At 42.1% G+C, this 14,591-nt stretch overlaps 1 protein-coding gene across 6 annotated transcripts in view; it reads left to right on the plus strand.

Annotated features, from left to right (window-relative positions):
* Positions 1-1,441: 1,441 nt before the first annotated feature.
* Positions 1,442-14,591, plus strand: part of STAT1 (signal transducer and activator of transcription 1) — a 293,833-nt gene continuing 280,683 nt past the window's right edge. For all 6 annotated transcript variants that reach the window (XR_015767855.1, XR_015767856.1, XR_015767857.1 and 3 more), the window contains exons 1-9: positions 1,442-1,599; positions 1,889-2,041; positions 5,338-5,466; positions 6,386-6,530; positions 7,800-7,898; positions 11,090-11,179; positions 11,848-11,926; positions 12,877-12,968; positions 13,176-13,327. Coding sequence is in view for 2 of the 6 variants with exons in the window: in XM_028122937.2 (XP_027978738.1) it covers positions 5,339-5,466; positions 6,386-6,530; positions 7,800-7,898; positions 11,090-11,179; positions 11,848-11,926; positions 12,877-12,968; positions 13,176-13,327 (785 nt within the window). In the remaining 4 variants the exon portion in view is untranslated. The remainder of the gene's footprint in view (positions 1,600-1,888; positions 2,042-5,337; positions 5,467-6,385; positions 6,531-7,799; positions 7,899-11,089; positions 11,180-11,847; positions 11,927-12,876; positions 12,969-13,175; positions 13,328-14,591) is intronic.

The raw sequence follows: 14,591 nt of genomic DNA on the forward strand, positions 1-14,591 counted from the left end.
TGTCACATGGAGAATGGATTAAAAGGGACTTAAAGGCAGGGTACCTGGCTGCCTTAGTTGGTAGGGCATGCAACTCTTGATCTCAGGAGTGAGTTCAAGCCCCACGTTGCATGTAGAGATTACTTAAAAAAATAAACTTTTGGGGGCACCTGGGTGGCTCAGTCGTTGGGCGTCTGCCTTCGGCTCGGGTCATGATCCCAGGGTGCTGGGATCAAGCCCCACGTCGGGATCCCTGCTCCGCGGGAGGCCTGCTTCTCCCTCTCCCACTCCCACTCCCCCTGCTTGTGTTCCCTCTCTCGCTGTGTCTCTCTCTGTCAAATAAATAAATAAAATCTTTAAAAAAATAAAAATAAAAATAAACTTTTTAAAAAAGGGGGCAATGAAGAGCTTAAATGAGGCAGCCATTTGGGACTCTACTGCAATCATCCAAATGAGAAAAAAGTGGGGATGGTATAAGAGATGGAGAGAAGTTGATGAGACTTGAGGAATATTTAGCAAGAAGAATCAATAAGGCTTGAGGACCAGGTGTGGGGGTTGAGGGAGAAGGCAATATCAAAAATGATATACCTCTGACATATGCCAATTCTAGGGAAAAAAAGGGCAGGTTTGAGGAGAAAGATGATGAGTTGGTTCTGAATATAACTAGTTTGCAGAACTTATCAGACATCCAAGTGGAATGTCAAGTGACGACTATACACTTGCGGGGTGCAGAACATACAGGAGAGGTGTGGACAGGACACACATGTAGAAGCCCTTCACATTTACAAGGAAACCGAAGCTCTGGGTGAGGTCATCATAGGACAGCGTGAGAAATGTGGGTAAAACTGATCAACATCTGGACCCTGACAACCTTTAACGTTGAGCAGTTTGGTCGTGGAGTGAAGCACAGATAAAGAAAGAGTGCCGTAGAGGTGAGAAGAAACAAGCAGGATGTTTCATGGACAAGGAAGAAGTATTGAGAAAATGGAGGTGTCAACTGTGCCAAACGTTTCTGAGTGGTCAAGTAAGGTGAGCGCAGAAAAAACGGTCCCCTGGGTTTAGCAACAAGCAGATGAGCTGCTGAATTTAGCTTAGAGAATGACAACGTTCCCACCTCTGTCTTCCGCCTTGGGTTCACAGATACGGGTTTAATGCAAGGTTCTCCAAGTTTGGGCCTCTGCAAACACAGACTTCCTTTTAGTTGTTGTCTATAATGGCTAGAGGTAACCGCCAACCGACCAAGTTGCAACACAGCGCCAAGCTTCACGTCACCCCCCGCGGGGCCCTACTCAAAGCCTAAAGAAGGACTCAGCTGGTTGGCAGTACAGCGGTCCCCGGGGGTGGGGGGAAGCAGCGCCCCAGCGGAACAGCCACGTCCGATTGGCCGCGCGCGGCAGCCGCCCGGTGATTGGTGGAGGCGGAAGGAGGCGGGGCGCCGGGAGCTGTCTTTTCTTCCAGCTGGTACTTTCGTTTTTCTGCACAGAGTCTGCGGGGCACTCTGCCGCACCGGGGAAGACTCCCGTCAGGCCCCAGACCCAGCAGAGGCGAACCGGGTGCGGGAACCCGGGAAAGGCAGCACTGCTGCGCCTCCGCCCGCCGCTGCCCGACCCCGCGCGCAGAGTGAGTGGGCCTGAGTTTCCGGGTGCCGGTGGTGTGGGATGTGCCAGGACCGCGCCGTCGGGGCCTGGCGGGGGCGGGCTTTGCAGGCGAATCGGACATCCTGGAAAGAATGCGTCCTTAATACTCTAGGTGTCCTTCTTGGTGATGACTCGATTGCCCCTGCTCTAGCAGTAAAGAAGTCTTGTGAAATAGAATTTTCGCCCATAAAACACTACTTCTCCCCTTTTACCCCCACTTTTCCTTCCTTCCCACCCACTTTCACCATAGTCACCTTTTCTTCTTTTCACAGAAAAGTTTTCATTTGCTTTGTGCCATCCTTGGAGAGTTGTCTAGGTTAGACGCTCACACCCCGTGCATACAAACTCAGCAGTCTTGGCACCTCACGTGTATAGCTGCGGCTTAGGTTGGATCCTTAGCCCCTCAGTGGGACACAAGGTGACAGGTCAGTACTTGTTCATGAAAACGAATGAATGAGTGCATAATTTTGGAATCTTAATTCTGCATCTATGTTTAAAGATGAAGGAGCTTAATGTCTTCCTGGAATATAAAAGTTCCTGCAAACCCCCAAATGCTATTAGTCTTTTTTAAAAAATTGTGACTAATACTGAAGAGTTTGGGTGATGTATGTGTGTGTGTGTGTGTGTGGTTGACTGTGCTTTGAGTGTTGTTATGTATAGGTTGGAGAGGTTATTTTTATGGGACAGAAATAAGACTCGAGCCTCCAGCACAACCCAGTATGCAACTGCTGCTTAATGAGGATGCAGAACCCAGACTTGGTGGAGCACAATATGGTTTGCCCTTTACTTTCTAATTCAATGTGAAATATACTAGATTTCAATTCAGTAAACTTAATTGAGTACATACTATGTGCAGGACACTGTGTAATATACCGCAGATGTTTTGGGTTTTTTTGTTTGTTTAAAAAAAAAAAAAAAGACATGGTCCTGGCAACTCTGAAACTTACACCATGCAGGGGAGAAATCCTAGAGCTTTGTAAGGAACGGATGCTGTAATAGAGGTACAGAATGCCATGAAGCACAAGTCAAAGAAAGCTTAATTGTCTCTGGGTAAGTGCTAGACAGCTTTATGGAAGAAGGGGCATTTGTATCTACCTTTGAATTAGGGTAGGATTTAGAGAGGCGGAAATTCGTAGGGAGGCTGTTTTCAAGGGTGAGTGATAGCTGGAGCGGAACAGAAATGGGCATAGCCAAGACACTTTATGCTGGTTTGCTTTGTTAATGGATGCAGATAGGGTCAGGGTGCAAAGAGCCCAGAAATGGGCAAACTGTAGCAATTTTGGGCAAGACAATGAGGTGGTCCAACTGTGTAGGCAGGAGGCTAGACTGGGAAGTAGTGTTGGAAGCAGAGGCAGGAGGTCTTGGGACTGCAGGAAGGAGTCCGTATAATATTGGAATTTGAGCCCGGTGATTGGGGGATGATCATGTCCCTCCTTGCGCTGGTTACAGGTTTTGTGAGATGATACGGATTCTGGATTTGTTAGCATGAATTTATTAATCGCCTGCTCCGTGCTCTGTACTAGTTCATCCAGTCTTAACAACCATACTGTTGATAGGGAAGCGAGTTGCCTGAGGTCCTGCATCTAATAAGAGGTGTCATACCCCCTCTGGCTGACCCCCTGGCCAGCATATTTGCTTTAGGCACATACTTATTAAACACCTACCAGGGTCGGGAGAGAGCCACAGATTTGGAGTCACCCGCCCAGGTAAAATAATTTGAAGTGCAAAATCAAATTCCTATAGAAGGTGTGCCAAAGGGTGGGTTTGTATCCGTTTCTACTGGTATTTGTGATGGTAACTAGCTTTATAGTCCCATCATATCCTTGCTTTTCTTTGGAAGGAAATTCATGGAGTAGACATGACTTCATGCCTGCACGTACATGCTTGACTGCAAGCATGCATAGCTTTTCCATACCCTGCTTGAAAATCCAGACCCCTTCCTCAGAGGCCTGGTAGGACAAGATTCCCATATACCCACTCTGCATATTGTCGGCTGTGCACTGGTGTAAATCTTAAATTATGCTGTGGTAATGGGAGGCTCTTCATTTTCCTCATAGGTGTTAGGATTCCTTAAATCAGGGTTTTGTTTTCATTTCCTTAGAACTGTTATGCAAAAATTGATTTACAGTTATCCAAAGAGGTAGTATTACTTTATCTTTTGAAATTATATTTAACAATGTTGTTTCAATCTTTATTTTTTTAAAGAAAGGAAGAAAAAGGCATGCTTTTTCTTTTCTTGTTGATTTCTTGACTTTAATTTTGTTTTACTAACATATAATGTATTTTTTGTTTCAGGGGTACATTGTTTCAATCTTTAAATTATTACTGAGATTTAAGAGTTTTTGTACTAGTTTTATTGTTCATAGTAGGCCAAGAAGAAAATGTTTTAAAAGGTATAGGACAAAAATAATTCATTTTAGCATATGAATTACAAAATGTAAAATACTAGTTTAAAATTCTTTGAGTTAAATTACAAATGTACTGTATTTCTTTTTTTTTTTTTTAAGATTTATTTGTTGGGGCGCCTGGGTGGCTCAGTCGTTTAGTGTCTGCCTTCAGCTCAGGTCATGATCCCAGGGTCCTGGGATCGAGCCCCAGTTCGGGCTCCCTGCTCAGCAGAAAGCCTGCTTCTCCCTCTCCCACTCCCCCTGCTTGTGCTCCCTCTCTCGCTGTCTCTCTCTGTCAAATAAATAAATAAAACCTTTAAAAAAAAAAAGAATTATTTATTTATTTTAGAGTGAGAGGACCTGAGAGCAGTAGGAGGGTTAGTGGGAGAGGGAGAGACTCTCAAGCAGACTTCCCACTGAGCTCAGGATCCAATGTGGGGCTCAACCTCATGACCCTGAGATCATGACCTGAGCAAAAATCAAGAGTCAGACACCCAACCTACTGACCCGCTCCGGCACCCTAAAAGTACTGTATTTCTAAGAGAGCAACTTTTGGAGGGCTCTTAGGATTTGTCTGAAAGCAAATCTAATAAAGTAATGTTTTCCATTTTTTATTCGATAAAAGTACAGATTCATCTCAAAGTCATGTTATGTGCCCGGCACTGTTCTGGAGCTATAGCCTGAACAGTCTGCCCACCCTCCAGATTCTTCCCTTCATGTGGGGGAAACAGACAATAATCAAAATAAAAAAGTAAATATATGGTGGGTTAGCCGGTGGTAAGTGCTATGGAGGAAAACACATCAGCGGGTAGGGATAGTGTTTCATGAGGTGAGAAGTGATGTCAGTTTAAGTAAGGTGTTCTAAAAAGGCTTCCCTGATATGTTGTTAACATTTGAGCAAAAGGCCTGAAGATGCGTTTTCTGGAGAAGAGGAAAAAGAAAAAAACCTTAATAAAAAAACAGACTTCCGAATATAAATACCATTTATTTTTTATTTTTTTAAAGATTTTATTTATTTGTTTGAGAGAGAGAGAATGAGAGAGAGAGCACATGAGAGGGGGGAGGGTCCGAGGGAGAAGCAGACTCCCTGCTGAGCAGGGAGCCCGATGTGGGACTCGATCCCGGGACTCCAGGATCATGACCTGAGCCGAAGGCAGTCGCTTAACCAACTGAGCCACCCAGGCGCCCATAAATACCATTTAAATAGTGTATTTCAGAGACAAATTATGTTTTAGATTAAGTAAGATATTTAAAAGAAGCATAATGCTAGATATGCCTTTTTTGGAACTGTGGTCTTCCATTCCTGACCTTGGTTTTGTGCTGTTTCCTTGTAGGATGTCCCAGTGGTATGAACTTCAGCAGCTTGACTCCAAATTCCTGGAGCAGGTTCACCAGCTCTATGATGACAGTTTTCCCATGGAAATCAGACAGTACCTGGCACAGTGGCTAGAAAAACAAGACTGGTAAAGGAAGCTCACTTGAAGATTTTCTATGCTTTTAAAGTGATTAAGTGACTTGGAGCCAGATTGGCTAAGAGATGAATCTCACTGTAGCCATTTGGATTATCTGTTGCAAAAAAAAATGTGTCAGTCTGAAAACTGGCGTTTTATCTCTACAAAGCTAACTGTGTTGGTCGTTAAGTACTTTTATGTAGTTTTCTGTTTAATTATGATGTAGACTCCTAAATGCTTTGGACAAGTTAGATAATGCCAGCGCCAATTATTTTCCACATTAGGATCCAGGTTAGAGAAAGAAGTAAGTTAAAAGAAATAATGATAGCCGAATTATGGTAAAACATTGATTAGAAATAGGAAGAAAGTAATAAAATTAGGGGGATGTCTCTAAAAACTGATATGTATTCTACTTTAAAATTTACTATTTGCTGATTGCAGAAATTTTAAATGACATACAAAGTAAAGGTCCCTATTGTTTTTTTCCCCTCCAGAGATAATTACCATTAACAGTTTCATGCAGAATCTGAGTTCTGGAATTTTTCATGTATTGTACAAACTGTTGTTAAAAGCTAAGTCAGTCTGAAAAGAAGAAAGAAAACCTAAGAGAACGCTTAAAATTTGGTTTCTTAAATAGTTTTCATTAGGAAAGTGATGTTTATTTTGTCTTTTTAACAGGAGCATCTAGAATAAAATGTATAAGGGGCACCTGGGTGGCTCAGATGGTTGGGTGTCTGCCTTCGGCTCAGGTCATGATCTCAGGGTCCTGGGATCGAGCCCGGCATCGGGCTCCCTGCTTGGTGGGGAGCCTACTTCTCCCTCTCCCTCTCTACTGTTCCCCCTGCTTGTGCTCTCTCGCTGTCTGTCAAATAAATGGATAAAATCTTAAAAAAAATAAGTGAATAAAATGTATAAATTTTAAATCTCCCAGGGAGCATGCTGCTAATGACGTTTCATTTGCCACCATCCGTTTTCATGACCTCCTGTCACAGCTGGATGATCAGTATAGTCGCTTTTCTTTGGAGAATAATTTTTTGTTGCAGCATAACATAAGGAAAAGCAAACGTAATCTTCAGGTATGACCTGGTTTTTGCATTTTAGTCAAAATGTTCCCAAGCCTATATAAGAGTATTTTTTTCATTGAGCAAATACTATTGAGTTGAGCGTGCATTCTTTGGTATTTTTAAAAGTTTCAGAGATGGCAAATAAACTCTCTTTGTATAGCTAATATTTTATAGCATGAGCAGAGTAAAATATCAACTTATTTTGTAAACACATAAAGAATTCTCAGATTTAAGTGTATCACCTGTTAGGTGTCAGTAATTCTAAGAGAAATGTGATGCTATCACCTTGTTTTACTAACAGTTGTCGAAATTGAAACCCAAGGAAAAGGGTTACATTTTAAAAGCCGTGAGCTGTACTAACATGTAGAAACTCAAAGGAACTTTAGTGATGAGTGCAGTCTAAGCCCTTGGTATGCAGATGAAGAATAAATCCGGAAAGGTTTGATGTCCCCAAGGCCTGATACAGTCAGGGAATTGGAACTAGGCTCCACCTTTCCTTGCTTTTGGAGGAGTTGCCCTCCCATGGAAGAGAAAGTCAGAAGGAGTCCCAGGCAGGAGAGAATGGGCTACAGAATTTCGGGAGTTTTTGAAAAGTACTCCCTTCAGCCTGGTTACCATATTTACTTGTGTAGTAACAACTTTTCTGTCTCCATAGAGGTGAGAGCGATCATTTTCTTATTTCATACAACACAACCAAACTGTTCAACTTAGGTAGTTAGAAGCTTTTTATTCCTTTGTGAACATATCTATGATTTTATAATACCAGTGACAGGGGAAGTCAGATGAAATACAGAAATTTGCTCTCCTACAGACTTTGCTTGAACATATCTGTTACAAAGAGCCACAATTGCCAGTATTTTGCACCCTGCTTTCACAAGGAAATAGAAAAACTGAAAAGAATATCTTTGATCTAATTCAAAACAGACCAACAGATAAATTAATTGAGAAATATCATAGATAGTTTCTGTATCATTTACATTGTCTCAGGATCCTAACGGAACATAAATAGCTTCAAGAACAACAGAAATTAAAGTAAAACTATTAGAGGAACCGTGTATGAAGATACTTCATTTTTTAATCAAGAAATAATTTAGGTACCTGCACTTACTGGAAGCTTTTGTCATAATTTATTAAAAGAATATTTTGATTTTACCAAAAATAGCTTGTATAGAATTTAATTAATACAAGATGAGACTTTTCAGTGGATAGGAAGAAATTCAATTTATAATATATAATGGCTTAATCATTCTGAAATTTGTATTTATTTTAACCCACATCTAGGATAATTTTCAGGAAGACCCAATACAGATGTCTATGATCATCTGTAACTGTCTGAAGGAGGAAAGGAAAATCCTGGAAAATGCCCAGAGATTCAATCAGGTACTTTTTTTCTAACGGAAAACTGAAGATCATAGTAAAATAAAAATTCATTCATTTATCCAACTAATATTAACAATATCCTGTGCAAGGCAGTAGTGAATAGCCCTCTGATTTTATAGCCCCAGGAAATGGCAAAAATCAGATATAGAGATTTTATAGACCCAGGCTTTAAGAAAGGACTATAATCTAATGGAAATCATTCTGGTGATGGAGAGAGTTAATACGTAAACAAAATATTTTCAGATAGTGATGATTCCTATGCAGATACCAAAGCAGGATACTGTGATACAGTAACGGTGTATCAGGGGGATGGGGCTATGTCTTTAGATCAGGGTGAGGAACCTTCTCTGAGGCATGGGGCAGGGAAGGAAGCAGGCAGGCAGAGGGAGAGGAAGTGGAAATGTACTCAAGAAAAGTGCAGTTGGTAGAGGTAAGAAGAAGTAGGCAGATTATGTTTGGGACAAGGTACCAATGGGGCTTATATTGAAGGATCAGATGTGGGAGTGAGGGAAAGTGAAAAACGAGAGAAGACTTGATGGTTTGCGACTTGAATCACTTGGAGATATTGTCCATTGAGCTGGGGAGGAAAGAAAAGACAGGAGGAGGGCTTTTGCAAGACATAAACGTGTTCTTCCCTCCATCTTTTGGAGGGAAGAACACGTTGGTAGGAAAATCAAGACCTTTGTTTTGAATAGGATCAAGTTACCTCTTAAATATATAAGACATCCAAACAGGGAATGAATCAGATTTGTTTTAGCACCAAGATTTCTGATCATGGTTTTACTAATACTCATACAAACCTTCCTGGCGATCAGGGTTCAGATTTTTCAGATTGCCATGACATCTGTTTATTCCCTTTTTGAGTGATGGGGTGCTGGGAACCACCCAGAAGGCAGTGAGACTATAGTTGTGAAACCCCTGTGTGGGTTGTTCAGCTAAGACCCTTCCAATATGAGGGGGAGAATGCCAGAGTATTAAAATTTAAGTAGCAGGAGTGAATGCCATTCTCTGTGCACTTTCTGGGCATCTGATCTAGTCCTGGTGAATCTGCTGCTTCCCTAGGCATTTAGTTCCTAGCACACTGGAAGCACCTTGCTGCACTAAGCATTTAGAGAGACTCATTATTTGTTCTCAACTCAAGCTAGTTCATCTGGTACCTGGCCTAGTGAACAGAAGTGTGTATCAGTGCTGGCTGCCTGGTCTCCTCTGCAGGAGATATGCTTGTCTTCAACATGCATTCTGTACCTGGGAGATTTTCAGCAGGACATTTTGACTGTGTGGGATTTTCATCTTAACAACACTATGCAGTGGGCTGGCCACGCCTGTATCTCAAACTTGAGAGGACCGCCAAGAGCAGAGACAAGCAGAAGAACAAACTTTCCACCTTGGCACCCAAGCATTTCTCTCCTCACATTTGGCCCTGAGGCCCAGAGTTGGCATTGCGAGGCAGAGCAGGGGGCTTCTCCTCTCCCAGATCAGCCTACTCTGCTGAGTATGCTTTGGGTCTTGAAGGCTTGCCAACATTTTTCTCCCCTTTAAGAAATGTAGGTAATCTGGAAAGAGGATCATTTTAAGCCTCTCAGAAGACACCTGAGTTATCAGTGAACACCTGTAAGGAGATTTAGTTGATTGTCCAGCTAAGAACAAGAGAAGCAAGGCCTTCTTCACCAATACAGTTAGACAAGAGAGAAACATGAGAGGCATAGGAATCAACGGCAACATCATAGAGATATCGGCTCTCCCTGAGTTATTCATAATTTTAACATGATCCCAATAGAAGTAACAAGTTTCTTTCTGAAGCTGTGAAAGTCATCAAGAAAATAAATGTGCAAGAATAGCAAAGAAACTCGTGGAAAAGCACAGCAATAAGATGGGCCCTGCCCTATTAGATATATTCCAAACTCTCCACAAACACTGTTCAGGGGTTCGGGTTTAGGAAGAGAAATACCCATGGGAAATCAGAGAAAATCTAGAACTTAAACCCAGGTACATAAGGAACTTTGTGTGATAAAAATGGCAAGTCAAATCTCTGGGGAAAATATGAACTTTTCACGAAATGTTAAGAAAAGTGGACAGCCATTGGAAAAAAGTTAAAATTGTACCCACACTTCTTCACAGTAAACACAAGAATAAACTTCAAATGGATGAGAGATCTAAAAGTAGGAAAAAAAAAGAAACCACGTAAGTGCTAGGTTAAAAATGGGTAAACTCCTCTCTAATCTGTCAACACAGAAAGGCTTTCTATTATGGAAAATCCAGATATAAAAGAAGAAAATACTGATAAGTTTGAATATGTAAAAATACCCACATAGAAACTCTGCTTGTAGGACTCCGTTAAGAAAGGTCGATGGGCACAGTTTTTGCCATGGGAGGGACTTTAAATCTAAACAAAATAGCATCTTTCTAGAATCTAATCCATATGAAAACAGTCTCATGTTTACCACTCTACCACCTGGGTCTAGGACGTTGTCTGACCTTGACTTAATACCTAGTAAGTCATGCTATGTGAATAAACCATGGAACACTTTAAATAAGGAACAAACACATAGAGGCTGCTATGTCTGAGTCTTCAGAAAGGATGAGGGCTGAATACTCTGTGTGTCTGGGTTGATAGTCATTATTACTTTAGAGTAGCACATGCTACATGAAGTCCTTAATGGCAGTGCTGTCCAATTCTGATAGGCCTATGGATCACCTGGGATCTTGTCAAAATGGGGCTTCTGATTCAGTAAGCAGATTAGGCGCTGAGACTGCATTTCCGGCAAGCTCCCAGGTGGTGAGGTGCTGCTGGTCTGGGGACCACACCGGGAATCGCAAGGCTTTACGACAAATAAGTACAGGGTTAATAGGAATAATCTTGTCTACAAAATTTGAGAAACCCTGAAGTAAACTTCTTATGTGGTACCACGCAACTGTATGAATTAATGGAAAATTCCAGAAATACTCTGTTTATAGTAGGCACGAACTGAGCTTAGTCTTTCTGTAGCCTTTTTAATAGTTTGCCAGAACTTTCCAGAGCTTTGAGAACCGAGCTGTTTCTTGTCAACACTCATGTGGGAAGCTTGTAGGAAGTTTTGAAAGGTCTGGGAGGTAGGTGGTGCACAGGGTATGGACTCGACTTTGGAGAGTAACCATCCGGTAACTCTGCCAGAGGAAATAATAGTTGTTAACCCCTACCCCTCCCATTCCAGGCACAGTCGGGGAATATTCAGAGCACGGTGATGTTAGACAAACAGAAGGAGCTTGACAGCAAAGTCAGAAATGTGAAGGATAAAGTTATGGTGAGTACTGAGTCAGTATATATGTTTAACCTCTAACTTTTTTTGTAAGACGAAAAGGGTTTCAATGGCTCGAGTGTAAAGGTGGTTAACTGATTTCGGCTTTTAAGTAGTTGAGAAGAAGAGTTTTGCTGAAATTCCAAACCATACGTAAACAAATTAGTTAAATCAACGAGCAAATAGACTTTTATGGCCCCTGTTACAGCGTCAAACACTGAGCTTATCTCTTTCTTCCTTGCCAAGATTGTGCAGTAACTGTTGACTTTGCCCCATCACCCAATAAACTAGATGTTCCTGCTCGAAATAGCCTTTGATGTCTGTGCTTCTCAAATTGGGGTGTTCCTGGGGTTACACAGAGCCCCAGGACAAACATGGCCCATGTTTCTCAAGCACCTGTTTTATTCTAAGACTGGGAAGGGGAACATTAAAGTAGAAATCAAGTGAGCCCCGTCTGAAAATAACCATATCTTTTCCTCTTAAAAAAGTTATTATATACTTATTAAGGAAATAGAAATTATTATGTATGTGATTAGAATTTTGCAGATGGAATCCATCTTTGAGGAAGCAGGATTGTTACCCTGGTTTTCTGGGTCCTATAGAAACAATAATCTATTTCCCAAAGTCTTTGGAAGCTGATCAGTGGGAAAACCTGTTTATGTCTTTATTTGTAGTGTATAGAGCATGAAATCAAGACCCTAGAAGATTTACAAGATGAATATGATTTTAAGTGCAAAACCTTGCAGAACAGAGGTAAGAATTTAACGTTTAAAGCAGTGCCCATTGGCTGTCCTTTTTTCTGTTGACACTAGATAAAGAAGGCAAGTATGTCTTCATATTTGCCAAATGCTTTATGACTCTGAATTGATAGTCTTGGCTTCTTGATGTTGCAAACCGGGGTCTTAACCTCTGTACTGTTGACATTTTGAGCCAGATAATTTTTTGTTGTGAGGGGCAGTACTGTGCATTATAGGATGTTTAGCAGCATCCCTGACTTTTAGCCACCAGATGGCAGTAGAACTATTCCCTAATCCCCAGTGGTGACAAACAAAACTGTCTCCAGACACAGGGCTGGGGCACTGGGGTGGGGGGGCTAGTATCACCCCTCCTGTCGACAACCACTGGTTATGTGCTACTCACTTTACTTACTGTACCTAGCCCACTGATTGACACAGACCGACAGATGTGTGGAGTTTCCCTGCTTGAAGCCTCTTCAAACGTCTCCGCTCCATATGATTGCTATAACCCTAGTAATCCCTTGGAGGATACCAAGGTTAATCTGGAGAGATTATTAGGATAATTTAGGGAATAGTATGAGAGAAAGGGAACCCAACTACTCCTTCCTAATTGTGTACTTCTCTTACGAAGCTGCACATACACTTTGTATAAAATTTTTACCTGGGATTTTGAATTTTGTCACTTATATTCATCTAGGTAATAGTCTGACAATGATTTAAGAGCCAGATGGTACTGTTCCCAGTTCACATGGGTCATTGAAAACAAGCACTTTGTTTCAGTTTATCCAGTTTTTAAACTTGGGACATTATTTTTTGTTTTGTTCAATAAAAATTAAAGACCAAACTTTGATCTGTCACCAGATAGCACTTGGATTATATTTCTTCTAAGTGTATGTGAATCTTGGATTTAGTTGGTTTTGGTTTTTTTTACATTTATATTTTTCTGCCATCTCTCCCAATTCACAGAGCATGAAACCAATGGCGTGGCAAAGAATGATCAGAAACAAGAACAGATGTTAATCCAGAAGATGTATTTAATGCTTGACAATAAGAGAAAGGTAGTGATTCACTTTCTAGAATAACGTGTTGCTTTCATCACAGACTATAAATAATGGACTTGAAGTTTAGGAGAGAGGAAAAATTATTTTTATAACCACTTGGCTTAGAGCCCCAGTTGAGATATTTGCTTTGCTTTAAAAAAAAAAATTTTAAATTCAGTGATTAAAGATGAATTGACTTCACTTTGTCTCTTCCTCTCCCTTTAGGAAGTAGTTCACAAAATAATAGAGTTGTTGAATGTCACGGAACTTACCCAGAAAGCCCTGATTAATGACGAGCTGGTGGAATGGAAGCGGAGACAGCAGAGTGCCTGTATTGGGGGGCCCCCCAACGCTTGTCTTGATCAGCTGCAGAACTGGTAAGATTCTCCAAATCTAACTGGCCGACCCCATGAACTCATGAAGTGCACATTCAAGTTGTTAGTTGAAAGGACCCTGTTCAAACTTTGGATTAGACTTTAACATAGTCCAGCCTCTTCTTGCTCTGGAAACACTTGAAAAGCACACGTTTTTCATGCCTGTGGCCGAGTTCAGCCAAGCTCTGCTTCGTTTTGAGCGCTCCTCTCCCTACTGTGCCTGTCCCGTGGGATGCGTCATTTGTGCCAAAACACCGGTAACATAGTCATCACATAACACATTTAACAGCTTGAGCCCTCATGTTTTATTAAAAACAAAATAGCATGAGACAGTTTCCAGGCTTCCATGGAATAACAGTTTGGACCATTCATTCAGTCATCCGTCTAGTGAACTCTTATTAAATGCTGTATGCCAGGCACTGGGCTAGGACCTGGGAACACAGGATGAGTGATTCTTGATCCTCACCAGAAAGGAGCTCTCCGTGTGGTGGCGGAAGGTAAATGCCCTCATTCTGTGCAGTAAAAGGTCGCCAGTGCTCTAATGAAGGGCTGCCCAGAGTTCTGTGGAGGGCGAGGGAAGGAGTTACCAGGAGAGGTTTCTGAGAGGAAGTGGTCTTGCACTGACTTGAGACTGAAGAGGCGTCCTTTCTGGAGACCGGGGAGGGTACCAGCAGGGACAGAGGAGAAGAGAGGCTGGGCGTGAGAGGGGCCTGCAGTACCCCATACCGGATGGCTGCAGAAGGGGGTGCCCGCAAGGGCAGGAAGAAGGGTGGAGGTAGCAGGAAGCTGGAGCCTGGTTGAGGAGGCTTTCACATGCTACGAGGAACGGGACTTTATCCAGTGGGTGCCGATGAACCAGGCGGGCTTTTTATTTAAGTGGAGGCTCACTTCTTGGGGTTTTTTTTAACTTAAGTCACTCTGGCAGCAATCTGGAGGATAAACTAGAAACACAAAGGCCAGCTGGTTGACTGTGAGCATACTAGTGTCGTCTGGGGGAGGGCCGACAGACCAGAGTGGATGGCAGAGGTGGATCAGAGTGGAGGTGAGGGGATGGTAGCCTGGAAGAGTTCCCAAGCGCCCCAGGACCAGAGATCTCAGGAGGTTCTCTGAATTGCTATTTTTAAAAAATATTCACGATTAATACTTAGCTATTCATTTTTATTCTGTGGATTGTCTGCTCGTATTCCAAGTTTCCTGTTGCTTAGAGCAGAGCTTCCCAGCCCAGTGTGCCCCCCTGGGCCTTGAGAGGCACTGACACCACCACCCC

The sequence above is a fragment of the Eumetopias jubatus genome, unplaced genomic scaffold, assembly GCF_037043125.1.
Source record: "Eumetopias jubatus isolate StellerSeaLion01/CBP00866 unplaced genomic scaffold, mEumJub1_p1.0 scaffold_3, whole genome shotgun sequence".
Taxonomy (NCBI): domain Eukaryota; kingdom Metazoa; phylum Chordata; class Mammalia; order Carnivora; family Otariidae; genus Eumetopias; species Eumetopias jubatus.